At 44.5% G+C, this 27183-nt stretch overlaps 1 protein-coding gene across 4 annotated transcripts in view; it reads left to right on the top strand.

Moving 5' to 3' along the window:
• Positions 1 to 27183, top strand: part of LOC119402474 (probable E3 ubiquitin-protein ligase HERC4) — a 203116-nt gene that overhangs the window by 133631 nt on the left and 42302 nt on the right. For all 4 annotated transcript variants that reach the window (XM_037669632.2, XM_037669639.2, XM_037669628.2 and 1 more), the window contains 3 exons: positions 9661 to 9779; positions 19432 to 19479; positions 20085 to 20151. In XM_037669632.2, the coding sequence (XP_037525560.1) occupies positions 9661 to 9779; positions 19432 to 19479; positions 20085 to 20151 (234 nt within the window). The remainder of the gene's footprint in view (positions 1 to 9660; positions 9780 to 19431; positions 19480 to 20084; positions 20152 to 27183) is intronic.

Below are 27183 nucleotides of genomic sequence, written 5' to 3'. Positions count from 1 at the left end.
TGACGTGCAAGAACCAGCCCGAGCCCCCGAGACGCGAGCGGTGTTGTGGCGGCGTTCTTTGCGCTTCATCTCTGTAAGTTATGCCGAATGCGCACTCGCCGATCACTTGGCTTTCAGCCTATTACTGAGCACGAAAGCTGCGACATTTGTACGGACGCGAGACTAGCGGTGTGTCACATGAACATCTAGTTAGACGCGGGAGGATAAATGAGCTTGATGAGCGCTGGAACGCGGTAGAAAATTAGTTTCGTTGTAAAGGGTGGCGTCTGCACGATGCGCAAAGCGCGAGAACACGAACGCGTGCGAAACGGAGGTAGAGTAGTCTCGAATCTCGCTGCGATTCGCAGTAAAAATTAAAAAAGAAAACGCACATATTCCCTTTGTGTGTTTTATTATTGCTGTCAAGTTTTATTCATCCATTCAAGCAACAAATTACACAAACTACACGTCGTGTCAAATAATTATCGCAGGGTCACGTGCTACTGTTGGCGATGTCAGAGCACAGTCGTCTACGTAGAGGAGCGACGTCACAGCACTACCATCTACGTAGGGCCATTCAACCAAATACGTCATCCCCTCATTCTCTGGGCGCGCGGCCGCGAGAAGAAGGGAAAGCAGCGTTCAGCTTGAAATTTGACCCGTTTACGTGGCGCGTAGCATTGCAAATTTTGGCAGGCGTAATCGTGAACGCCCACTGCGCCCCGCCACGGTGGTCTAGTGGTTATGGCGCTCGACTGCTGACCCGAAGGTCGCGGGATCGAATCCCGGCTGCGGCGGCTGCATTTTCGATGGAGGCAAAAATGTTTGAGGCCCGTGTACTTAGATTTAGGTGCACGTTAAAGATCCCCAGGTGGTCGAAATTTCCGGAGCCCTCCACTACGGCGTCTCTCATAATCATATCCTGGTTTTGGGACGTTAAACCCCAGATATTATTATTATTATTATTATTATTATTGAACGCCCACTGCATGCATTGTGCTCGTCAGCTCAAAATTGTCAATCCTGGTGAGGGGCCCTTTAAATGAGACAAAGTGGAGTATGCTGCTTACCCTGTTTTGCAATGTTCTTACCATCTAAAAAACAACAATAATTTTTCTGAGCTTTCATATTTTTTATAGTTATAATAACATTCCTCCTTATCTGTGCGAGCCCGCAACATAAAGAATATAAAACAAACCTTTTGAACAAGTGGCTATAAGAAAAATGGGCTTTCCTTGACAATTTTATTGTGCATATTGTATGGTGTATTTTTTTAAAAACTTCTTTTTGCATAGTTCACTATATTCTAAGCTAACCACAAAGATTATTTGGTCTTTCTTATGTACAGCTATTTTTCAATTTTGGCGACTGGTATTTCTGAAATCTCGTCATGAGGGGGTTAAAATTTTCAGTTTTTAGGCACATATTTTGAAACTTAACAGTAATCTCTAATTTTAGTTAGGCTTCCTCAAGATTATCTGTTGTCATCTGTTATGTGTTGCAGTAGAGATAATTGAAAATCTCTCCATTCAAGTTGACCATTAATTGAGACTGCATGGCTTGTCCCTGTAAAGTTGTACGTAGAGTGGAACTTGATCACTCGATTATGATTGATCCAAATTTTGTGATGATGCAAAATTATTTTAGATGTCCAGGGTGTACTACATCATATACGCTGTGAATCAGGCTTACATAAATTGTTTATGAATCCATTGTGGGGGGTTGTATGAATGTGTGAACCATTAGCGCATGCAAGCAGGCCAGCGCAACTGGTCTTCACCCCTGTCTCCCTTCAACCACGAGCCTCTGCCGGCCTAGCAGGAGCAAGAGGTAAGGTGAGGTGAAAGGAGCCAAGTGCCCATTCCTTAAGGCAAGCGCCGTAACTGTAATGGGCAAGTGATAGAGCATCTGCCTCCATTGCCGGAGGTACTGGGTACGATTTGCAGTGCCATTGAACAACCACAAGTTTTTCGAATGGGCAAACGTATTCGACCTGGCACTCGATGATGTGGGTACTCATGTTGTGAAGATAGCCCCTTCTTTCCGCTATCTTCTGCCTTTCGCTCCTCTTCCCTCGCGCCCCTTCACAAAGCTGAGCCATGCTATCGTATGGGTGGCAGAAATAAGCATATTTTATTGCGATAGCAATTATATGGACACTCCAGGCACATTTTTGGCCATCGCCACAATGTTCTGTATGAAGTCCAAATCGATAACATTCCATCGTGCATTGTATGTTCTATGTGCAAGCGAAAGCGTGTGAGTGCTGCCTACGATAGGGGCTCAAGCAGGGAGGAAATGGGCCGGTCATTTCCATTGTGCGAAAAGTGCGTGGAGGGGTGCCAGAGGGGGCTCCAGCATGAACTGTGTACTTTGACCTGCCAGACATGGTCGCCTGCGGTTGCGCAGCCGTACCCTGTACAGGAATCAACAGACGGCTCATACCTTTGTACGCGTTGTGTTCTCACTGCTTGGTTTGCAATGAAGTGATAGACAGGTTGTATCACTCTCTACAGTGGCTGCATTTCCTTATGCTAGCATTGTCAGCGTTTTGTTGAGTTATGCCAAGTCTCTTGTTAAAGGAGTGAGCTACTAGCCTTACCTCGTATAACATTCCAGTTCGTTTTCTATCGCATTCATTGCTTCATCCTTGCGGCACCCTTGCATCATGAGTGGCGTCTAGGGCCTTTCATTTGCTTTTCATAGGGTCCCGCGGGCCTGTGCTGTGCTCGCCTGCGCGAATATCCCGCATTTCAAAGCTGTTTCTGTGTGCTCATCAGTGAGTTGGTCAGCTAGCGAACCAATGCTATCGGCGAGTGCGAAACAGCTATACAGCAATGGACATGCTGGGTGATTTTACCACTGTCACAGCTTTGAAAGCTTTACGTGTAACCAGGCAGCCTAAGTGGGGAAATGATTTGGTGAAACTTCACTACTACCTCTGGAAACTTCATATGTCAAAGCAATAATTTTCGTGTGTAAAAACAACCACACACAATGGCACGCCCAGCAGTCCGGGACTGATGTTGTCTTTTCAAGGATCTGTGGTGCAGATGCATTTTTTTCTGCTATTCGCATATTTAAGAGCAACTACAGCAGACTCTCAATAAACGAAACTCTCTTAAATGAAATTGCTGCTTAAATGGAACAACTGCCTCTAAGATGATTGGTTTTGTGCTTGAATCCTGCACCCCTTTTCATCTCTCAGTAAACGAAACTCCTGTTAAATGAAACATATTTTCCTGGTCCCTTCAGCTTTCGTTTAACAGGAGTCTACTGTAATACATTTTTTTCACTAATGATGACATTACATGTGGACATTCCCACAACAGGACCAAGGATGCGTGTACACAAACCTCAACCTTGCAGTTAAGCAGAGCAGTTTAAGCAGAGCAGTGCAACACCAGGGTCTCTGGTCTCCAAGTAAAACTGCACAAGAGCGTTGTCTGATACGGAATAGGTAGATTGACGACAAAGGGCAATGGGTTTCCATCACTTTCACTTTATTAGCAACACTGAAAGAGATTACAAGATGTACTGATGACTTTTTTCATTCCGGTGCGATCTAATTACTGGTTCATCTTATTGTTATGATAGCAGTTTGCTCTTTTTTGGGGTACGGAAGCAGAAACAGCTTGCATAATGCTTTGCATATGCGTGTCAGCATTTGAACATTTATTTTCTTAAACAAGCATTGATTCGCAGTCTATGAATGCAGTGCGATTAAAAGGGCCCTGCATGTGATGTTGAATACTGAGATTAATGAAAAAAGTGATTAAAATTGGTGCACTGGAACTGAAGTTATCTCCTCAAAGTTAAGAACCCGAGCAGATGACAAGATAAACGTTCCATTTCTATTTCACTCTCCCAGTGACATCACTGGTTGCTTCCAATCACTGGAGGCCTCTTATAGAGACTTGTTAAAGGGGTCATGAAGCACCCCTTGGGCTGATTGAAAAAACACATCCTGCGGAAAGCTGACACGGCTATGAACTGCTCTGCCAAATATTACAGTCGTGCGCGCCGCGTAATGGCCACAAGCGGAGCGCGAAGTTGCCGTTTCCCTAGGCACCCTCTTTTCAAACAGAGGCCGGTTCTCACTCTCGTCGGTGGGCGGGGCGTCTGTCCGCTGTACGTAGCAAGAGACATAGCATGCTTATTGGCCGATAGCCGACGTAAATCGAGAGCGGCGTTCGGATCAGATGCGCTTCTTGCCGCGGGGTGCCGCCACTTGCCGGCGCCGCACTCCTCAGTACACGGTAGCCGCACTCGCGCAAGCGAATCACAGCGGGAGAGCGATCGCGTTTCATGACGCGCGCTGGCGTAACTTCTTTCCCCCATGCCATCCCTCCCTGTCTAGCTTCCAGTGCGCTCGCCGGCACGAGAAAAGAGAAAGCGCTGGGAGCGTGCGCCAAACCCCCGTAACTCCGCTGATTCTTGACGGATTCGAGAAATTTTTGCGGCAATCGATTCGGGAGGCAGTACACTCCGATACTGAGGCCATTAGATCATTACTTGGAAAAGTGGTTCATAACCCCTTTAACGTGCCATGGTAGCTTAACAGGCAAGTTGTCATGCTGCTAAGCTCGAGGACGCGGCTTAAATTTCCAGCCACTGTGACTGCATTTCGATGAGGGCAAAATACTAGGACACGTGTGTACTTATACTTAAGTGTACATTAAAGAACCCCAGGTAGTTGAAATTAGCCAAAAGTCCCCCCCCCCCCACCAAAAGCATGCCTCATAATCATATTGTGGTTTTGACCCAGAAAACCCCAGCAAGTATAAGTATTATTATTATTATAACGGAGACATACTAGAAGGCTCAACTCATGGTGGCCTTTGCAAACTGTTGCACAGCACACCTAATGTCATGTTTCAGTTGTTTTCAAAATATGATATTTATAAACAGAAATCCTTTTGTATCTTATAAGGTATAAAGAACATTTTCATATTTTTGAGCACACAGTAGCATAGCTGGGACCATAAGGATGTTACGTGTGACTTGGCGTGTCATACCAATCAAAATATGCTGACCCTGGCATCACTGTCACATGACTGAATGTCACGACACCAAAAACCGCCACTGTGTGTCGCTGTAGTTGGAGTAAAAGGTGCTTTTCTCTCTTCAGATAAATTTATAACTACTCTGTTTGCGGCATTTTTATGTGCGTTACGATAACGCTACATTGCACAGTACCAGAAGAAGCAATGAAAACAACATGCTTAATTTGTATCGCAGGGCCCCTTTAACAAAGAAGTGGCTGATCAACCAAGTCTACGCGAAAAGGCCTAACAGGCAAGCGCTCCGCCGGTAGCAGCCTTGCACAGTTGCTGTAGGGGCCAGGAGAGAGAGAGGGAGAGATGAGGTTGAGGTGAGGAAAAGACCATATTTCTGCAGCCCATATTGGGAGCACGGCTCAGTGTCAGTAGGGTGGATAGGGATGGGGACAGAAAGTATGGGAAGTGGAGGAGAGGAGAGCAGTGTCCAAAGCACAGAATGTGGTGGATGGCCTCTATAGCCTGTTGTCCAGGCCAGTGTCTCCAGGGAATTGAGATTGCTTTGAAGACCTGGCTGTGGTTGCGGGCAGAGAGCAACAGGCCCTCTTTGTAGCCACATGCAGACCCTGGTGATGGAGCACGGCAACCATAGCAGCTTGCTGATGGTCAAGTGCGGGGCAGGTGTACAGGAGGGGCTCCAATGTTTAGTCTGCTCTGCACTCTGTGCATACAGATTACGAGGCTCCGCCATGTTAATGGCTCCAGGCCGCAGACCAGTAGCAGCTGATGCCTCTTAGCTTTCTTATGTAGCCATTGTAGGTGAGGAGAGCGGGAACGGAAACGTGAAAGTTTCAGGTTTCTAATGATATTAAGATGGCGGCGCTCAGGGACGGTAAAGATGAGCAATGGCTTCACGAGTTCCAGTGCTCTTGTGTGACCGTGAGCTCAATTTTTAGAATCCATCGTGATAAAAGAAATTATTTCTTTTAAGTATATTCGAGTGCGTTTTCAGCGGAATTGTTTTGATATAGCATAGATTGGGCATTTCAGATGCCAAAACAAAGGCTTTCCTGAAATCTGTTTTTTTTTAAATGGTTTATGTGATCTGATGGCCACACGCCCCCTATAAGTGGGGTTGCGGGAGTGATGAGATTACGGCCCAGTCTTATGCATATCAGGCAGGGCTTATCAGTGACATCAAAACTACAGTAGTGCAAACGATTGGACACTATGAATGTTTTGTGTGGAAGAAGTTGAGCCAGACTTCTTTATTTACAAGTTGGCTTGTTTTGGGTCATACAAATTTTGCATTATACGAATATTTTGGGTGCCCTCGAGGAATTTGTGCATCAAGATTCTACTGTAATTGTATAATATAATACTTCATGAGTTCAAACTTTAAAAATTGTCCAGCGATTATCTTATACAAAATTTCTCGCACCTATGGAACCACCTTTCGCAAAAGTCATAATGTTGCCTCTCACATCAGTGTGCGAGGGCAACTTTTAGATAATGCGACTGCCTACACTAGGCAAGCAGCAAAACGATGCCCATGTAGCTGCCAGCCACCTCACCACAGATTGCGTGCAAGACAAGGAATGCCAGCTGCCTATATGCTCATTTAGCAGCTGCCACACAGAGCATGCATGCACGGTCGGTCTCACTCATGCTCTCCTGAACCATCCCACCTTCCACCTGCTGCTCCTGTGCACATTTGTCTGCTTTCCCCATCCTTATTACCCCCTTCACTAAGTTGCACATGCTACAGCTGGGAAAGCTCTGGCACACTGGTCGCAAGCTACACAGCCTTCATCACTTGGTCGACGAAGGTCGGCAGTCGCAGATATGCGCACATCCACTCCGCACTTTGGTTCAAATGTCTCTTTCACCTTTTCTTTTATTCCTCTGCTCCTTCTACTATGAGCTGTGCCCTCTAAAGGACTGCAGAAGCAAGTTTCACCTTTTCTTTTCCCTTTTAAATAAATGCCCATCAGGCTTTCCTCTCCCATCTACCGGTGCACATGGAAGACAGCACAAGCAGTGCCAGTCCAGTAAGGCAGTTCAGGTCATTGGGTTTCCTCTTAGCTCAAACTTTGTTTTAGCATTTGAACAAAGTGCCAGTCCCATTGGAATTTGAATTATTGAGATTTCACTGTATAACATAAAAAAAACTTGCATAATTTTTTTCTCAGTACAGCAGTCATTTTTATGAAAGGCAACACAGGAGTGCATGGCGAATAGCCTCATACCGCACATGTGGCACTGCACTGTGGCGAAATGTGAAAACTGAAAGGAGAGAGCGGTGCTGTTCCATGTATTGCCTGCACCCCTTCTTGCAGTTTTCTTTCTTTGTTATCGCTTTATTTTGTTGTGCAAGTCTGATCTGTGCCAGAATTTGTTTTGCTTTTTGTTTCTGTGATAGCAACAATCCTTATCGAAAGGAAGCATTTTTCGCTGAAATGCCCCAACAGAACATAGATATCAAGAAGAAAACGTAAAACAAAGACGCGTTCATGACGAGAGTGTAGCCAGTAGTTGGGAATGACACCATTCTCTCCTTTTATTTTCATATTTTGCCACTGCACCGCGCCACATAGGCAGCGCGAGGCTATCTGCCACGCGCTCTCTCCTCTCCCCTTTTCAGTCCTGCCCATGTTCCTCTACTTCAGTACTGTTGTTTTATTATTATGTGCTGTAATTATTATTTGCTCTAAGTTATGTACTCTACTACACACACTGTGGTAATGATATTGACTTCAATGTTAACTTTGATATTTTTCCACTCTAACGTGGGATCGGCCGATCAATGGTTCCTTTGTATAATTACACCACTAATATATTGTATCATTTCTCACCCTGTTTGTGTTCATATTATTGCTTTTTTTTTTATTGCACTCATTTACTATGTCTGTGCCATCCCCTCTGTAATGTGAAGACCCTGAAGGTAATAAATAAGTAAATAAATAAATGTGATACTGTGGGTGTGAAGCTAAGGAAGTTAAGGTAAATATAAAAAGTATCAAAGCATCACAGCTTTTAGATCCTCTTAATGTGAGAACGGTGTTATAGAGCAAATGTTGCATTTTCCATCTTGTCTCCATTGAATTTTTAGTCCTCAAACAAAGGTGTGTACTGGAAAAATAAGGGCGATTTGAAAGTGTGGAGGAATTTTTCAGTGCTATATAAAAATTTCATAGAAACTACAAAATAGTCTGGACACCGCTCCCTCTCCTCTAACCATCCCTATCTGAACACACTTAACATGCCTTACTTGAGCACTTCCTGGTGATTTCCGCTACCAATCACAGAAAAAAAAAATTCAGTTTCGCTGCAAGGGCAAAGCAATGAATGTGGTAGCAACAAATTGAAATGTTGTACGTTAGCAGGTAACTTCTTTAACATTCAATCTTGCATAACTCTGCAAAATGCTGGCATAAGGGAGTGTCGCTGGTGTAGTGAGCGAAGCAACCTTTGTGCTGTCTATTGCTTCAATGCAAACTAAGTGGTGAGAGCACAGCACTCACAAAGGTATGAGCCGTCTGCTGATTTCTGTAGAAATAGGGTGTGTGCGTTTGCACCAGTCTGATCAAGGTTCCTTGCGAAGCAATGCACCTGCAGGCACTGCAAATTTTTTCACCAAAAGTGACCAAACAGGGTTTTTTGTTAGCAGCATGAGCACTGAGTGACAGTCTCGTTTCTCTTCCAAGCATATCCGGTAGAGTCCTTAATTCTGGTTCTAAGGATATTAATAAAATGGCTTGGCAGGAATGGTTATATTGGCCAAATACATGGCCTCAAAGACGTGCGACAGTGAGTGCTACTTCAAGCTCAGAGACCATATATTGCAAGTTTGTGGTTTTCTTAATCTCAACAGCTGGTGCTAGAAGTAACATAAAAAAAAAAACCTTTCGGCGGCACTGTCTCATTTTTCATACTACAAAACTACAAATGAATGCTATGTTCAGGAATATTTCTTGTAAGTTCATTGACGGAAATTACACACTGCTTTGTGAGATTTGAGGTTCATTCCCTCTGGTCACATTCTGTGATGCTGGGCTGGCGCTGGCCTCAGCACTTCTCATGTGGTTGGCTGACCTCTCTGACGGCGTTCATGTGACGCCACCGAGAGATGCAATGCCAGAAAACGCCGGCAAAAACGCTGCATGTGATTTGGCCTTAATACTAAACATGTGCTCCTTTAATTGTGGACTGTACTGTACTTGCAGATTATTATAGGTTTTCTAGGTTTCTTAATAAGCTTTGATTCAGAACTTGATTTGTTGCGTGTTGAAGGTGTTGGGGTTATACTCTTGATAGAACATGTTCTGGTCTCTTTGGTTTATCCTGATGGATAAGCTATTTTGTTTCATGTAGTCTGCACTGTAAGACACAACAATTCCCCAGTAGTATCTCCTAAAGTAATCAACAGTACACTTATAGAGGGCTCCTATTGAGGTCCTGAATTTAATTTTTGATTCTTCAGCAATGCTGCTGTTTCTGCCATGTTTTGCAAATTAGTAATACCTCTACACTATTCTAAGCAAAAACTGACAGTAGTATTGCTGTGCCTTGCATAAAAGCAGTCCAAGATGTCGTATGGGTTATTCTTTGCATGTGGGCGTGCATTTCATCTGTTGAAGATGCATGCACTGCAGTCGCCTTTTTACGCAACTTTTTGCAGAGTTTTGAAGAAGATGTCATGTACTACCTGATTGGCATCGTCTGTGGTCTGGCCATATACAACTTCACCATCATTGCTCTGCCATTCCCACTGGTGCTCTACAAGAAGCTTCTCAAGCAGTTGGTGTCACTTCTTAATATTCTTATATTTTATTGCAGTTAAAAATAATTCATTCAGCTTTTGTTCATTTTTGTTTTGATTCATGCAAAAATAGAGGGAATAGTATTTAGCCACTGAAAATACATTATTGAGAATAAGAAAAAGAGCAAAATGAGAAAGAGATGTTTATTTTATCTTTTATTCTATAGAGCCTGCGCCTTCAAGAAAACTATTCATTGGTATTATTTGTTGTTTTCATATTTGTTGCTGAAAGTCATGGACTTCGTATGTTTGTTCACAATACGTTGAAGGCCTTTTGACTGGGTTTCGTGGATGCTATGTTGTTCAGAATACTGTTCCAGTGTGCAAAAGTACAAGGCAATGGTGATAAGCTAAATTCCTGCATTTCGCTATATCATTTCCAAACGCTCCATGTGAGAGAGCTGTAATCTATTCCGTGCTTTGCTGGTATCGGCGGTGCTAATCACGAAATACAAATTTGCAATTGGCGGTTGGCACGTAGTTAAGCGGGGTTTGCGGCTGGTACCAAATGTATTCACAAGAGTCTGGGCGCATACCAAAATGCCTAATAAGTGTACTGGCAGGCATTGAAGCTATTTTGGACGTGGCAGTGGATATTTGACGGCTTGAGTGGGATAAAAAAAAAATGCATGAATTCTTTTTTTTGAACTGCCCAATTTTTTGTACGATTTTGCAGTCCGTAGGGAGTCCAAAAAATAGGACGTTGTGTGTGTTCATCTTCTGGTAGTTTGAATACATCGAATAGTCAAATTCCAGTGTAAATCGAATTGAATAGCAAACACTGTTAGAAAAATATTTGAAAGTTCGAATATTCGCACACCCCTGCACCACTGCGGTTTCCTAGTGGCTATGGTATTGGCTACTGAACACAAGTACACGGGGCTAATTCTGTGCCACCGTGGCCTCATTGGGAGTGAAAGGCAAAAGCACCTGTGTAGTGTGCTTGTTAAAGTACCCCAGGTAGTCAAAATTAGTCCTGAGTGCCCTGCTTTGGCGAGTTTTATAGTGATATCATGGTATTGCTTTGTAAAACATATGAATTCATTTATTCATTCATTTTGACTGTAGGAATCACAATACTATCATTACAGGAACTCAGATTTGGTGTTCAAAGTGCAATTTGGTTGAAGCTTAAGCTGAAAATATGCACACTTAAAGAAGGAGCAGAATAATTGGACTTCACCATTGATATTGATGATATGTATCTATTACTCAAGAGTGTTCATATTATTGTTTAATCCTCAGACTTAATCGGGTCCCGAACCGCTTTTTCCAGTAATCATCAAATGACCTTTCTGCCTTGCAAATTGGTTACCGCAAAAATTTCTCGAACCTGTCATGAACGAGCGGAGTTACAGGGATTTGTCGTGTGCTTGAAGTGCTTTCTCTCTTCTCTCGTCATGACGAGCGTGCTGGAAGCTACACAGGGAGGGACGGCACAGGGGAAAGAAGTTAACGTCAGCGCGCATCATGACCTCGAGCGTGCGTGATAAAACGCGATCGCTGTCTCCCATTGGGATTCCTGTGCGTGAGTTGGCTTGCTATGTAATGTTAGCAGAGCGCAGCGCCGGCACGTGGCAGCACCCTGTGGCGAGAAGCACATCTGATCCAAACAGTGCCACGGCCACTACATAAAAAAAACAGGTGCGGCCTGCTGCGTCGCGTCGCCGTCAATGGGCGAGCGCGGGTCGGCTGAGCGGCAGCTGTTTTGGGTGAGGGCGCCACAAGCACAGTCCGCAAGGCAGACGCTGGTTCGTGTTACTATGTGATCGCCTCAGGATTTATTCGTGTCCGTGTGCTTTCCCGTGTCTTTCTTGTGTGTGACCGCGCGTGTGAGCAGCTTGCCTCATGTTTCCTGCGCATGAGTACGGTTTTTGGTGTGCGCGTGTGTGGCAGACGGTTTTTTTTTAGCGCTGTGATGACGCGAACCTGTTGTGTGCCGCTGTGCAACTCGAACGTGTGAAAAGACGCTACTGTGAAGTACCACGTATTCCCATGCGATCTACAGTGTCGGCAAGCGTAATATTCGTAACAGAGCAATTCTTTCTGTAACAAACGAGCGCTAAAACAGCCGCGCGCCGCCGCGTCCTGACTACAGCATCAAGCCACTGCGGTGACTGCAACCCCCAACGGGTGCGCGCAACGAAAAAAAAAGACAAGCATCAAAAGGCTTCGGGGCGAACCCCTACCCTCTCCACCGAGAACGCCGTTGCGGTCGCGACAGCCTAACAGCCACGCAGATCGGGAGAATTCAAGAAATCAAAGTGGAACCGACCCATTCCGCGGACGAACCGGCGAGACGAATCCCTTTCCCCTAGCTGTCGCTGCGCTACATGCTACGAGCCGAACAATCACTTGGAGTGTTCGCGAAACCGGGAAGGATCCAAACGAGAGACAACGGAGGGTAGGACGGTAGGGTGAAGTCGGCGAAGAAATTATGTTGTTCGTGTGAGTCGTGTAGTGCGGTCAGTTGATCTTGGATAATCGAGTGATGGCACCGTGGGAGCACTGTTTAGAAGAGTGTCGCCGAATGACGGTGACCAGAGCTGGATATTGTTTGAGTGTTTCATGGAAGAGAAATATACGAGAAACGTTCGAAGAACTGTGGGCTGCACACGTTTGGTGAATATTCAAGGCCTTTAAGTGCTCTTGGATAGTTTCTAATGGATGAGAGTGCATTTGTAGCACGGTAAGTTTGTTCCCGTTGTTTTAAACACCATCTAAGTGATGTTGTGAGTTGTAATTGATACAGCCGAGTGTGGATGTTTGCGTGGTGCTTGTACCGCCTTAACTCGGAATATATTTTGTTTGTGTTGTCAACTATTGGCTCTAACTCTTGCTTTGGACCACAACCGGCATTAGTTGGCGCATTAAAAGGACCTACATTTAAATTGTGTGTACATTCGTGGTGCCTTTCGGTGGGCCGATAAGTCAGCCCTTGGAACTTTCCCGGCAACTGCCTGTCGATTAACGGGATCAGTGACTCAGTGACACTTTTTATTTCAGTTGAGTCAAACGGGCAGCATTTGTGGAGAGTATTGAGGCCCACTCTACAAAACATTGGTACTCCAGGGCAAACTGTTCACATATGTGGGGTAATCGGCAGTTCTAATAACGACTTCTATATTCAACCTGTAATGTGCAACTATAAAACGCCTTATCTTCGGCCTCATTGGAGTAAGTGTCGGGCGTACAAACGCGGCTGTCGAAGCGCTTCTCCATGAACAGCTGGACCGTTGTGGTGGCGCCAGAGTGGGCGCAAGGAGAACTAGGCCCCGGACGCCGTTTCGGCGCCACGCAGCAGGCCGCACCTGTTTTTTTTTATGTAGCGGCCGTGACAGTGCTCTTGGTTTATGTCAGCTGTCAGCCGCACTTCATCCTGTGTCCTGCATTGATGTGCGTAGCAAACGGCCCTGAGCATCCTAAGAAACTTTCTGAAATACTTTAGAGGATGTTACTTCAACCTTCTGCGAGTCCAAAGGCGAGCAAGATCGGAGTAACTTCCTCAAAAGTATCTCGGAAAGAGTCTTGAAATGCTCTGAGTCGTTTGCCTAGCACACGAAAGAGGACACAGGATGAAGTGTGGCAGCAGTGCTGAGAGGAGCAACGTGCGTAGTAAAGCTACACGGGGCTAATTCTGTGCCACTGTGGCCTCATTGGGGGTGAAAGGCAAAAGCACCTGTGAAGTCCAATTGCGCCTTTTAACATCCACTGACCTCATTACTCTGTTGACAAAGTTGCACGCCAGCTTGCAGATGCCGATGAGTTCTGGTGTCGGGTATTTGAGATGCCCGCTGTTCAGGCTTCTCATCAACCCATAGACTCCCTTGTCAGGCTCAGCACTCGCAGCAGTAGCATATATATCCTGCAGTTTGTTGCCATTGTCCTGTTCAGAGCAGACGAGAAATTTGCTAGCACTTTTCTAATTACAGTATAACCTCGTTACAACGGATCTGTTTACAACAGACATTCGGATATTACATACCAATTTGCGGCATTATGCCGACTTCTGTATTTGTTCCATTGATTGAGCTTCGTTTACAATGAATTCTGGTACAACGGACATTCGGATATAATTGACTAAAATGTCAAGCCAGCAAGGTGGTCAGGACTCCTTTAGAGCGGACTTTTCTACCACGGACATACCAAATTCAATAACTTCGGACTTCAAACATTGCTTAGCACACTTTCAGGACGGGAACAGCGCGCCGTGGATATCGACGTACTGATTTAAGAACGAAGGCCGCCGATCCCCGGTCTGTCAATGATCAGCTATGCCTAGCTGTAGCAACAAAAAATCGGCGCGCAGCGTGCTTGTTGTTGCGTTTTGGGATGCTGACGCGCGAAATTGCTAGCCGCTGCCACCGCTTCTCCGAGCGGTCGCTGCGCGGCGAGCTTGGCCGGGGGGTCCTAGTGTTACTGTATATATGCTACCTAAAGGTAGCATATACAGTAACTCTAGGGGGTCCGCTGCCTCTGCGCAAAATGCGCATCCGTGGTTCTGAGGAGCCAGCGGGAGATGCGATTTGTTGCTTGCAATGAAGGACATTGTAGCTTCTTCGCTTTTGCATGTCCGCTAGCGCAATGTTCTTGCCCGCAAATTTCGGATTTGTCTCATACATTGGCACCGTGAGCGAAGTTAGGCCTAGCCACGACATCGAGTAGAAAGCTCGGTTGTGATGTGCGTGGCCGCGGTGCCCTATGTTTCAAAGTACGGCATGCTCGATTGCAAGTACAAAGAGTTGTTCCACAGTGGTCTTCGTCATAAGCTCCGAAGTGCTGATAAGAAAAACCTCTAACAGCGGGTGCAACGAGTCAACACTATTATAGTCGCACGTCTGCGATGTTCTACGCACGTCTGCGATGTTTGCGACGAGTGTGGCGCGCTATCGTAATCTGATGATTGAGCTTCCACTTGCAGCTGCCAACTAAAGCGTTCTAAATTATCGTCGACCTGTGAACACAGAACGAGTGCGAACGCGTCACTAAGTAGCGCAATTTTCGACAGCCAAGATCTCGCGACGCACAAGCAGCAGACAACGATCCTGAAGCGAGCATCACGGCAGAAGCAGCCAATCGGAGGCCTTGAATTGAACTTCAAACATGTACTTTTTGTACGCTTGTTACTGAATGGAGGAGCTAGCTGAGACGGAGAACTTGAACACGTAGAAATGCTCTTTATGACGAGCCCAAAATGGTGACGCCTGGTTGCGCTGCTGCCAAGCTATAATTTTGAAAAACGCTTTTTTTTTTGCTATTTCCGCAATTTTCGCCAAGTCGGCAGACGCAAAAAAATTTTTTATACCACTTCTTCGTAGTTTTCAGTGAAGACATTTTGGAATCAGATAGAAAATGGGCTACAGAAACTGAAAATGGGATTTTCGAAAAATCGCATCTTTTTTGGGTCCCCCATTAAAAATAAGACCATGTTTGTGACTCATAATTCTCTCCGGCTATAACAGACCCATTCAGCGTTTGCCTAAAAGTATGTTGTGACAGTACTTGGATTTTACATACTCCCTTTTACAACAGACCAAAATTCTCTTCACTATGAAGGTCTGTTGTAATGAGGTTATACTTAATGCATCTTTTTGCAACCAGGTTAGGGGCTTTTAGATCTAGTCCAAAAACCACTATCAAGGAATGTTGTGAGGCTGTGGGGCGAATCAGTGGGCATGATGCAAAGGTATGTACAGCACAAAAAAAAAGAAACAAACAATGGCAGGAACAAGGCGTGATTTGGTATTAAATAAATTGACTTCATGTCTTTTGTACTTATTTCATACTCACTGTTGGAATTCGGCATGGAATGAAAGTCACCGTGCAGGGAAATTGCTTCTAAGTGGCTTGAATCCACTTTGAGATGGTCACACAGACACTAAATATTAGTTTGTAGCTGTGGTATATGATACTTTATTGCATGTGTGCACTTAAAGGGGCCCTTCAACACTCTTGAACGCCCCATATTTTACTCGTGGGCTGCGTAGACTGAAGGACGGACAGGTTAGTACAGCAAGAACGGCAGCGATAGCAACACATAGTCTGTAGTTATTCGATTTAGAAAATTCAAAATACAAGGAAAAAAAAAAACCCTACCCTCAACTCGATTTTCGCAGGGTCACACGACCACATTTCACTCGCCCTGTGACGTTTCAGAGAGCCCCATGAAATGAGCTGAAAGCTCCTATGTAAGGGAAGTTTGCACACCATTGTTATCCTTTCCGACGTATTGTTGACGTTGTTGCCATCAGGGGCGTAGCCAGGGGGGTTGGGGGGGTTCAAAAAACCCCACCCGAAATTTTTCAGTTTTGCTTGCGTATTATACACGCACACATACAAACACATGCACGAACATACGTAAAGTATAGTTGACCCTCCCCCCCCCCTCCCCCCCCGAAAAAAATTTTCTGGCTACGCCCCTGGTTGCCATAGTAACGAATGTGGTGCCTGATGCCTGACATGTGAGAACTTGAGCAGGTGCTACTGCTTCGAAGCGAGGCTAGTGAGGCTTTGTCTGCTGTTGCTTACAACGAAATTTCACGCCATTTTCTCCTCTCATTCTGAGAAGGAAATTTGTGGAGCGGCAAGGGCGGTGAAACACGGTCGCCCCTATGAGGGTTGTTCGGTGAACAGCCTGACGAATTACAAGGTCATTCAACGAAGAGGATTACTTGCACCGCTTCAACAACTATCAAGAGCCTACCGCACGTGTGGAAAGAGGCAGCTCGCAAACGTACAGACGCAAAAAGAGGGAAGAGGGAGAAGCGTTCCGTATGGACATCCGACTGGTGCAGGCAAAAAAAAACAGGCGAAATAGCAGCCAGCGCCTCTGTTAGGCTTTGTGGTTGTAGTGATCTTTTTTTGTTGCGACGGCGTCTATTTGGAGTTCATTGAAAAACACGGAACAAAAAGCACATAAAAGAAAAATGAAACTCAATACAGTGAACTCTCAATTGAGTGAACTTCAAGGGACCCAAGGAAATAGTTCACTTAACTGAAAGTTCACTAAACTGAATATTCACCAGAATATGGAACAACATTAGGCACAGCAGACATTAGAGTCAAAAGTGTGAAATGCAATTTATTTTGAAAAGAAATCTGTAATTTTCATTTGGACTGGTGCCCTTAAAGCGCAAGAAGAGACAAAGCTTTCCAGAGAGTCTACATTTCTGTGCACTGCCTCTGGCACAGCTTTTTGCTAAGACACGAAGTCTCGCAACTTTCTAACATAGTCTACTGCCTCGGCTAGAGTTACAGGATTTGAACCTGCCTCAGCCGTTACGACTTCCTCGTCGCACTCTTCTTCTTCTGGTTGATGTTACAAGAGCGCACGGCGCGTGAAATGCGCTGTTGTTTCCCGAAATGAAGATGGCCGCACAATACCGGTGATGCCGATGAGACAGGCACAAAAAGAAGGGGCGAACTGATGCGCACGTGGCTCGTTTTCGTCACCCGCACGGCCGCTTTGCCTCGGCGGCGCACAAGCGATGTCGCGCCGCCGCCGATGGATGGGCGATTAAGTGGCGGCTCGCATCGGCTATGCCAGTGCTGCAGTGCACAAAACTTCGTTGAATTGATTTAAAAAATGAGCCTGGGTCCGCGGATCAAGTTCGTTCAACTGAAAAATTAACTATTCTGAAATTCGTTTAACTGAAAGGTTTTTGCAAAGAATGCATAAGAAAATCGCCGGGGATTTTCCAAAAGTTCGTTATTCTGAAATATTCGTTAAACCGACGTTCGTACAAGTGAGAGTTTACTGTAGTAGTCTCAACTTTGATGCCACGCCACGATCACTTCTAATGTTACATTTCTCCAATCATAGGCTGCCGTGCTGCGTCGTCATTTCCGCCCGCAATAGTTCTGGCGCATGCCACTATACGCTGATGCTGTCTGCAGCGATGTAATGACTTTATTGCGTGATTAAAATACTAAATCATTTGATATCGGTGCTTAGACCTATGCTAAAATTATCCCCAGCCGTCAGTCTACACAAAACACAAATTAAAAATAGGTGCTTCAAAAGTGTTGGAGGGCCCCCTTAACACGTTTAGAGGAAAAAATAAGTTTTAGCTTATTTAACGTCAGTAAACTGTGGCAGCTACAATTTTCAAAGTTGTTTTTATCTTAATGTGATGATTAAACCTCAAGGGACAAACTAAGAGGCAAATGAATTTTGATGTATTAGGTGTCCCCCTGTTGTGGTGTCACGGTGGTGGCCAGGTAAACGAGACCCCCTCAGGGTATTTTCGGAGCATGCAGGAGGCCACACCGTGTGCATTTCCATCCAGTAGCTGTGACTCTTGAAGCACATCATTGTATGGCAGTAATTTCAGTAAACGAAGTGGTTGTGTAACATAATTGCTATAATTTTTGGTAGTGTCACAAAGGGCTCTGAATTTTGTTTTAAATTTAGAGGGGTAAGATTATCTTTGATTTTTTAAATAGAAATACTTTTTCATGTCGGTGCCTGCATGGTTAGTGCCTGCAGTAGCAGATTCTGGGATGAAATTTGGCAGCTGTTGCAACCTTATAAAAGGACAGAAATTTTAAAAAGCAATAAGGTATATTTACCAACTTTAGTTTGCAGATTTGTCCTTCTTTCTGCAACACCTTAAATGCATTCTCCCTTTGAGGGCCAAATTTTTTTGCGAAATGCACTACAAAAATGTGTACTTTTTTTATTGCTGAATTAAATTCTTCAGCCGATTCTATTTAAGAAAAAAAAATTGTCTAAAATTTTTTTGTGTGACCGTAAAGTGACAAAAAATCATTTTTGTGACATACGCAGGGTTTATTCTTGAGTAATATCAAGCAAAATCCCCAAAAAACACTTATACGATTTTTCATAAATAAAAATTATGCGTTGTATTAAACATAGCTCACAGACATACAAAAATACACTTGGAAAATAGTCCACATCGGAGGAATCGCCGCTCGACTCACTAGCACCAGAGCAACTGGTGTGCACTTCCATCGCTTAAACGAACTGTTTGAATGAGCGCACGGAAGAAAACTGTATGGTTGTGCGCCTGTCCGGAAAGCAAAACGTGTGAAAAAGCTATAATAATCTTTCGTCTTATTGCCAACAAGACGGAGTTCATTTTTCAGAGTCCTCAAAACAGGAAACGCAACCACAGCGGCATTGTTTGTGTAATTTAGCACCGCGCCGAAACAGATGTAATCACACTCCAGGGAGCAATAAACGAGAGTAACAAGCGGTCACCCTTTGAGAGATTAGAAACCAGACAGCCATCAGCATTGCGGGAGCGAGAAGCGATAACCACCCGAAGGACGAAACCGAAACCAGCTGCACCGCGTGCGCTCGGATGCGCAAGGGAAAGCTGGCGCGCCGTTCTGGAGAGCAGAAAAAACAACGGCGAGACATTGCCACATGAAAAAAATTTCACACATTTTCGAAGTGTGGCAGCACATGCCAAGCAAGAGAAAGGATGGAAAAAGGCGTGCGTTTTAAACATACAGGCATGCCGTACATGTACGATGAAAACCCTCAAAGGGTTAAGGTATTGAACTGCATATTATAAATGTAATGATGTTTGGGAGAATTAAAATTTATCCTTTTTATAAAAATATTTCATACCTTGGTGCAAACTTGCTCTTACAATTGCGCAGGAAACCAACATTGAAGGATTTGCAAGACCTCTCCCCTACGTTAGCCAAGTAAGTAGGCTGTATTTTTATGCTTTGGTAGATGCTAGAGATGTGCACGAGCTGTATTCTCGTGGCCTGGCCTGGCGCGGGCCGACATGTTGGATGTGAAGCCCCGCTCTGTCTGGCCTAATCAATGGCCAATCAACATGTCGCATGTCACCAACTGTGAAATAGTATATAGTACAGCACAACAAATAATGAAAACAGATTTGTAACAAAATGTGTAGTTTTTGCTGTGACTTTACCTGTACATAGATGTCTGAAACTTCAGAGTGCCAAAGTATTCATAAATTCACTAGGAGCTGCACATAAGCCACTTGACATGTTATGTGCTGCAAAGCACTCATGTTTACGTTATAACAAGTGGTGCAGTGTACAGATACTGCATGGGGTCTGGACGTGCTGCTCACCTGATATTTTCTTCTCACCTGACACCTGTTTCAACATTGTGCCCTCACACAAGTTTCATCTGCTAGCTATCCCGAGGCATGAGCTGCCCGAGTTCGATGTGCCCGACCTGGGCTTTTGGGCCAGCTCAAGCTCATGCACATCTCTGGTAAATACAGTAAAAGTTGATGAGGCTTTGATCGTATTTTATTTCACATGGAATGCAGGGGCCTGCAAAACCTGTTGGACTATGCTGGAGATGACCTGGAAAACACATTTTTTCTGACATTTGAGGTAATTATCCTTATTGAAGTGTGAAGCTAGTGCGCATCATTCTACCTACCTCTGTGGCACAGTTGGTTTGTTCTGCTTTGTTCACTTCATTGCGTTCATGCATGCAAGCAGGTTCCATCCCCTGCCCTGGTGTAAACATTTTGATTGGGCCGGAACATGCAGAAGCACTCGCAATATTGAGATTTCACAGTATATTAAATCTGTATACAGATGTTGGGTGGGCCAAAGTAATCATCAGCACATTGCTACAGTGTCTGCTGGGGCGCATTCTTTTATAATAAATTAACTCCTATTGGCTATTATTAATGTTAGCATGTATCTGAAAATGGTGAGGGTTCGTTTCCTAACCTGAGATTTATTATACTTTAACATCTCGAGGACATAAAAATGCTTTGTGCTACAAATATGATCTGTCAGTGTCATTAAGGTGCATTTATTTTGTATTGGAAGCACTTTACCATAGGCTATCATATTGCCATGTGTGTTACACTTAAACTCATTATAACAAAGTCACATCTGCCACGAAAATAACTTCGTTATATCCAAAAATTCGTTATAAAAGTTTATTGATAACACGGTATCTATGACAAGACTATTCTTCATTTACTTCGTTATAACCGATAATTCGTTATATCGAGGTTTGAGTGTATTTTGATGTATTCGGGCTTCACTCGCGAAGACTGTTTGCAACACTCTGCGCAGACCGTGCGTGCTGTGATGTTTCAGACGCTTCTAGATTGTTTTAGATCATTCCGTTAAGATTGCGTGCAGGATGCGAATAGTCTAGTTCCTTCGAGATATTATGCGGCCACCAGCAATAATGCTGGAACCTTCGATAGCACATGTATAAAAGCGGACACGCTTTACCACTTGTCAGTTTTTCGACGGCCAACGCTCTGTTCGCCGCTATCAGTGTACAGTGTGTATTGCTGTAGTTTGACTTTCCGTTTTCCGGCCACAAGTTCGGCCAAATAAAGAGTTTCTTCTTGGACACGCCGACTGCTGCCTTCATCGACATCACGACCCCGTGACAATATCCTTCATGCACTGTGAGCAGTTGTATTGGCCAAAATAAAAACAGTGAATTACTCAGGAAAACGATGAATCAACTATTGCATGCATTTTAAGGCACCTTCAATTGGACCCATGTTTTAAAAAACCCTCACATTGTGGGGATCGATTTCATGCCAAGCAGTCAGTGATTAGCTGCTTTTGCCATGCTTTGAGCCATGGTTCTAGCCAGAAATTGTTTTTGGGAGGGGGGGGGGGGGGGCTGGGGTTCAGCCATACTTTATGTATGTTCATACATGTGTTTGTATGCGTGCGTACATATATACACATGCATAAATGAAAAATTTTGGAGGTGGGGAGCTGCTTTGAGTCAAGTCTTGCAATTGGAATTGACGTCGTCATGTAATTTGAGTACTTGTGTGCATATTCTGGGCTTACCAGGCACGCTGGCTACACTGGCGTCTAAGGGTAGCTCGTCTGATATAACACCAGAACTCGCATTACAGTACAGACATCACTTTCATCGAAATGAAGTGTAAGCAGCATTCGTTGGCATATTCCTGCGAGCACAAGCAATGCTACTCCTATGCTTGTTAAGTCATAGGAGTACATATGTAAGTGTTTTAGTGCTACATTAAAGTCTCAAAATCTCCAGCTATAAGAAAATGTGTATGTTTCTCTTGTGTGATCCACACAGAGTCTTATAAGGTTTGTGATGACTATTCATATAGGGCAAACTTTGTAAATAGCCGGCCTTTCTTCAAGTACACTTCATGTAAAACTGAACCACGGCTCTCCTTTCTGTCTAGTTAATGTGCAGCGCTGAAACCTGTCAGATGCTGCAAAAACAAAAAAAAAGCTTCACTTTTAAAGCAGCATAGAAGCACGTTAACCTAAATTCTACCAACTTTCTTCACAGTGGTGATATTTATTGTTTTATGCCAGCACATGCATTGTGTCCATAATATGTCACCATTATGTGTTTGTTCAAAATAAATCTTGCGAGTTTAATCTTAGAACACCAGCATGATTTTATGGAATAGATAGAAGTGCTGCAGATAAGTGCGACTGAAAAGTCTATCAGGCACCTACCTAAATCCGAAAGCTTGTTGCAGGAGCAGTGCAGTTTCTGAAAACATTTTTTTGAATGATGAAAGCTGCTTGTAGTTCGAATTGCTCATGCTTTACACATTAAAATTTGACCTTTTCTTAAGTAAGTTGATGATGGCTCCTCCAACTTTGCGGGAGAATGAGCTCTGGTTTGTCGATCCAAACAGTGGCATACAATCATCATCATCATCAGCAGCAGCAGCAGCAGCCCATCTACGCCCACTGCAGGGCAAATTCCTCTCCCATGTTCCGCCAATCAACCTGGTTCGGTGCTTTCTACTGCCACGTTTTACCTACAGACTTCCTAATCTTATCTACCCACCTAATTTTCTGTCTCCCCCTCATGTGTTTGCCATCTCTTGGAATCTAGTCAGTTACCCTTAATGACCACTGCATACAATCAACGATGGCCTTTTTCTTGGCAATCGGTATTACTAGCACGACAAATGACAGGGTGTTGTGTGTAATGCTATTGCATCTATAGTTACTTATGCTTATCTCTTGCCATGCAGCAGCAACAATAACCCCTAATCAGGCACTGATGTAAGGCATGCATGTAATATGGAACTATGCTGTGTAAAACACAATATTGCCACGCACGCTTCTTTTGCTACTTTTATGTAACCGGTCCGTTTCAGGTATAACCACTGGCTTGCGTAAACCGCGCTCGAATGTCTAGGAAACTTCGAGATAATTTTAGAATCTTCTGTAGGCTAAGCGCGCAAACGCGAACAGTTGAGTTTATTTTGGAATTCGCGCGGCTACCAGTGATAAGGCTCAAATGTTCTATGCCGCACATATAAATGCCGATGCGCCTTACCGTAGATCAGATTATCGACGGCTGATGCTCTGTTCACCGCTATCAGCGTGTATATTTCTTGTAGTTTGACTTTTCGTTTCCTGGGCACAAGTTCGCCCAAATAAAGAGTTTAGTGAACGCACCGACTGCTGCCTTCGTCTACATCATGACCACGTGACATCTGGTGGAGGCGGTTCCTTCATGTTCTGGTCGCCCACAAAAAGCCAAGGTGGAAGAACTTTAAGCCAAGGCCAGTTAATTTTTCTGCTGCTTGAAAAGACCCTCCTCTGCTTTTGCGGCTGCTCTCTCTTGCATGGTGCATGATTTTAAAAGGGCATTTGCAAACTCCACATGTAATTCAACAGTTTGACCTCTGATACCTGCAGTAGTTTGTTTATTGCCTCAATCTTCCTTTTTGACATCACTGAAAATCATGGATAAACAGGCTTATGATTATATTCAAGTTAAAACAACTTGGTGTTCAATGTACAGGGGTTGTCAAAAGTTTGCAGGCTGCTATCTCATGTAATCCTATGGCAGCATGGCCTGCAAACGTTTGACCACCTCTGCACATGAAGTCATATTAAATTAAGACTTAGTCATATTCAGGTTTTCATTATATTGATCTTTAACTGTCTTACCTTTCACAGCAGCATCAATATGACAAGCCTCACAACAGATTTACACTGAATCTTGAGTCTTGATTTATTAATATGTATTTGACATTCAGTATAGAGAGGCAGCCATTTCAAGTTCATCAAGGGTGTAGTCTGATGTTTTATCACATGTTGTAAACTTTTAATGGCAGTTGAGGTTGCCTTTGATAGAATTCGCATTGGCAGTTTTACCTATATCTGAGCTTTTTATGTTTCATTAAGGACACTAAGCAAGCATTAAGTGGGCACACAGGAACCACCATTTGGACCTGCATGCCCATGTTCATGGCTTTTGTATTGTCGCAGCACTGGAAGAAAAGCACGGGATATAGAAGGCTAACTGGCCTACTTTAGAAAATACTTCTGCTAGTTCACCAAATATATGATGTACAGAAAACACAACAAAATGCTGCCTGTATGATTTATGTGGCTTCATGTTCGGGCACACATAAGTTGTGGGACAGACCACTTTCGAGTTTCTTCATGAAAATTTCAGCCATGCTGTTTTTCTCTGAGTTCTGCTTCTCTAAATGGAATGTCAACAGCTGCCTATTGCTCTAGTTTAATGGCTGGTGTTACACTGAGCTTGACGTCACGATGTTAATAATTCCATCGGGAATGAAGCATTTCATTGGAGGCAAAATGAAAAATACACCTGTGTACTTAGATTAAGGCATTGCAGTGATGATCCTACTGTGCCATTTGTGCCATTTTGCTACAATTCTACTTGTATACATGTTGCTGTGCCAATGCAACTGCACCAGCTGCACCCAAGTTCTCTAATTTGGACTACTTATACTACACTGTAGCCATTTTGGCTACAGTGCAGTGTAAGCAGGAATGCCGCACAAACACAAAATTCCCTCAGAACTTCTTGTTTGCCATCCATAAACTATGTTGGTACTTCCCACGATGTCATCTGCAGCGATTGCGGCAGACAATTGTTTAATTTTTATTGTCTGTGCATTCTCTGTGTACCTCAGAACCTTGTGGGGGTCATCCTTTATTGCTTCAATAGTGATGAGCAGTGGTTTCATTTTGACTTGGGGCAAGGTATGTGCAATGTCACAAGCATATGGCGGAGGCTGTCAAGGGATGAAGAGTTTTTCCACCATGTGCCACATGCTAGCATTAAACATAACAGATGCATTGTGATGAATTGATGGTCTATTATCAACCGTTGCACTGCTGGGAAAATCATAGTATCAGTGTGTGGTAGTGAAAATCGCATCCTGGATGAAGACACGAGTCATGTGCAGTGCCCACACTGTGAATGAAATCACAAGCCCATTGTTGTATTTAGAACAGAGAGAAACGATGCATCCGATGCCTGAACGTCTTCTTTATTTCATGTCCCCACGCGACCATCCTCATCTTCTTTCATATATAACATTTCCCCGGTTGATAAAAAAAAAAAAAACTATCGCTTGCGTAACGCATAGTCCCTGAGCTTCAAGGGAGTTTTTTTTACTCGTGCGCTCTTCCGTGGTGGTTGGCTGGTCATTTTGTCCTGCAGTGAAGACGGCTGAGTACTTGACTCACTGCTGGCTTGTGCTGCTATTTCTTGCCGTGACGTAGATGGACAGTCAGCATGTTGTTCACTCGCAGGAAATGCACCACCTTGAAGAGACTCGTCAGGTAGTGGTAGAGTCCACTCTAGAATACCAGGTCGATTGCCTGTGCACTTCTCCGCAGCTTTTGGGTGTATCGCTTGAAATTTGGAGGCGTTCCACACTCGCCCGTCATCCAAAAGAAATGAAGCTGGCCCTCGTTGCTCAATAATCTTCTTCGGTTCCGAAAAGCGCGAAGATATTTTCCCGTGAACTGACGACTTTCTCACGCGGACGTAGTCGCCGACGGCAAAATGTCTTGTCCGGGCTCCACGACGGCAGTCTGTGTAAAGTTTGGAAGAAGCTTGGTTTTGTCTGACACGCTGACGCAGCCATTTCATCGCCTGTGCTGGATTTTCGTGAAATGAAGAATCCGGTAATCCAACAATGCTTAAGCGTGTTCGTGGCAGTCGTCCGTGCAGCAAAACGGCGGGTGCAACTCCCGTTGTGGCATGAGGTGTGCAGCGGTAGACACCCAAATAGTCTGTCACGGCGACACGGATATCACGCCGCTCGTATACTGCCATCTGGACAACAGATTTGAGGACTCTGTTAAACCTTTCTACAAGCCCGTTTGCTTGCGGGTGGTAAACTGAAGAAAAGCAATGGCGTATGCCACGTTCCTGAAGGAACTCTTCAAATTCAGCCGAGCTGAACTGCGGTCCGTGGTCGGAAACCATTTCACTCGGGTAGCCTTCACGAGAAAACACTTGTAGCAGAAAGTTCTTGACCGTTGCCGTAGAAACTTGTCTTGCAAAATAAACTTCTGGCCATTTGCTGCGATAATCAATAAGCGTCACTGCATAACGGCAATTGATGGGAGCTTGCTCAAATGGGCCAATAATATCAATGGCAGTCTTCTCCCAAGAATTGTCAGGGAAAGCTACTGGCTGCATAGGTGCTGCGGTTGGCCGTGCTGATTTGTCACATGACTGGCAAACAACACATGTTTTAACCAGTTGTTCTACATGGTTATCCATTCGAGGCCACCAGTACAACTCTCGCAAACGGCTTTTCGTACGACTGATCCCCGGATGTGATTCGTGTGCGACTTCCATCAAACGACGACTAAGGGCACTTGGAATTACGATCCTGTCACCACGGTAAAGCAAGTCGTGTACAATGGATAGTTCTGCACGTACATGAAAATATGGCATTAGCTCCGCTTCCAGAGATACTTTATCAGGCCAGGATGACAAAACGAAGTCCATGACTTTTGCGATTGTACTGTCAGATGCACTCTCTGCTTGTAATTCTGCAATGGTTAGCATCGGAGAAAGAAGGCAAACAAACTCATCTTCGGCAACCTGATCAGTTTCTCCTTGCAAAGGCAGTCGAGAGAGCGCATCAGCCATCACATTATCGCTTCCCTTGCGGTACTCTACGGTGTAGTTGTAACAAAGAAGTCGCGCTGACCAACGTGAAATTCGCAACGGCCGATGTCCAACACCTTTGGTTGACAGCAAGGCGACAAGAGCACTGTGGTCGGTTCGCAAGACAAAGGGGCGACCCCAAAGGTACACGTGCCAATGTTCACAGGCCCAAACACATGCTAAGGCTTCACGTTCGCCTGCAGAGTATTTCCTTTCTTGTGGGCTCAAGGTACGGGAGGCAAAGGCAACCGTCTGTAGAATCCCCTTGTTATCTTGTTGCAGCACAGCGCCCAGTCCATACCCGGAGGCATCGGTCGTGACGATGACGGGTAGGTTCGGGTCAAAGAAATGTAGAACCTTGCAAGTTGTCAGCAGTGATTTCAAACGGACGAAACTCTCTTCGGCAGCTGACGTCCAAGCAAATGGCTCGTTGCCTCGAAGCAATGCCCGTAAAGGTTCCACAACATCCGAAA

This window comes from Rhipicephalus sanguineus, chromosome 1, assembly GCF_013339695.2.
Source record: "Rhipicephalus sanguineus isolate Rsan-2018 chromosome 1, BIME_Rsan_1.4, whole genome shotgun sequence".
NCBI classification, from domain to species: domain Eukaryota; kingdom Metazoa; phylum Arthropoda; class Arachnida; order Ixodida; family Ixodidae; genus Rhipicephalus; species Rhipicephalus sanguineus.
The sequence above is the reverse complement of the archived record's forward strand: the minus strand, read 5'-3'. Positions and strand labels throughout refer to the sequence as shown.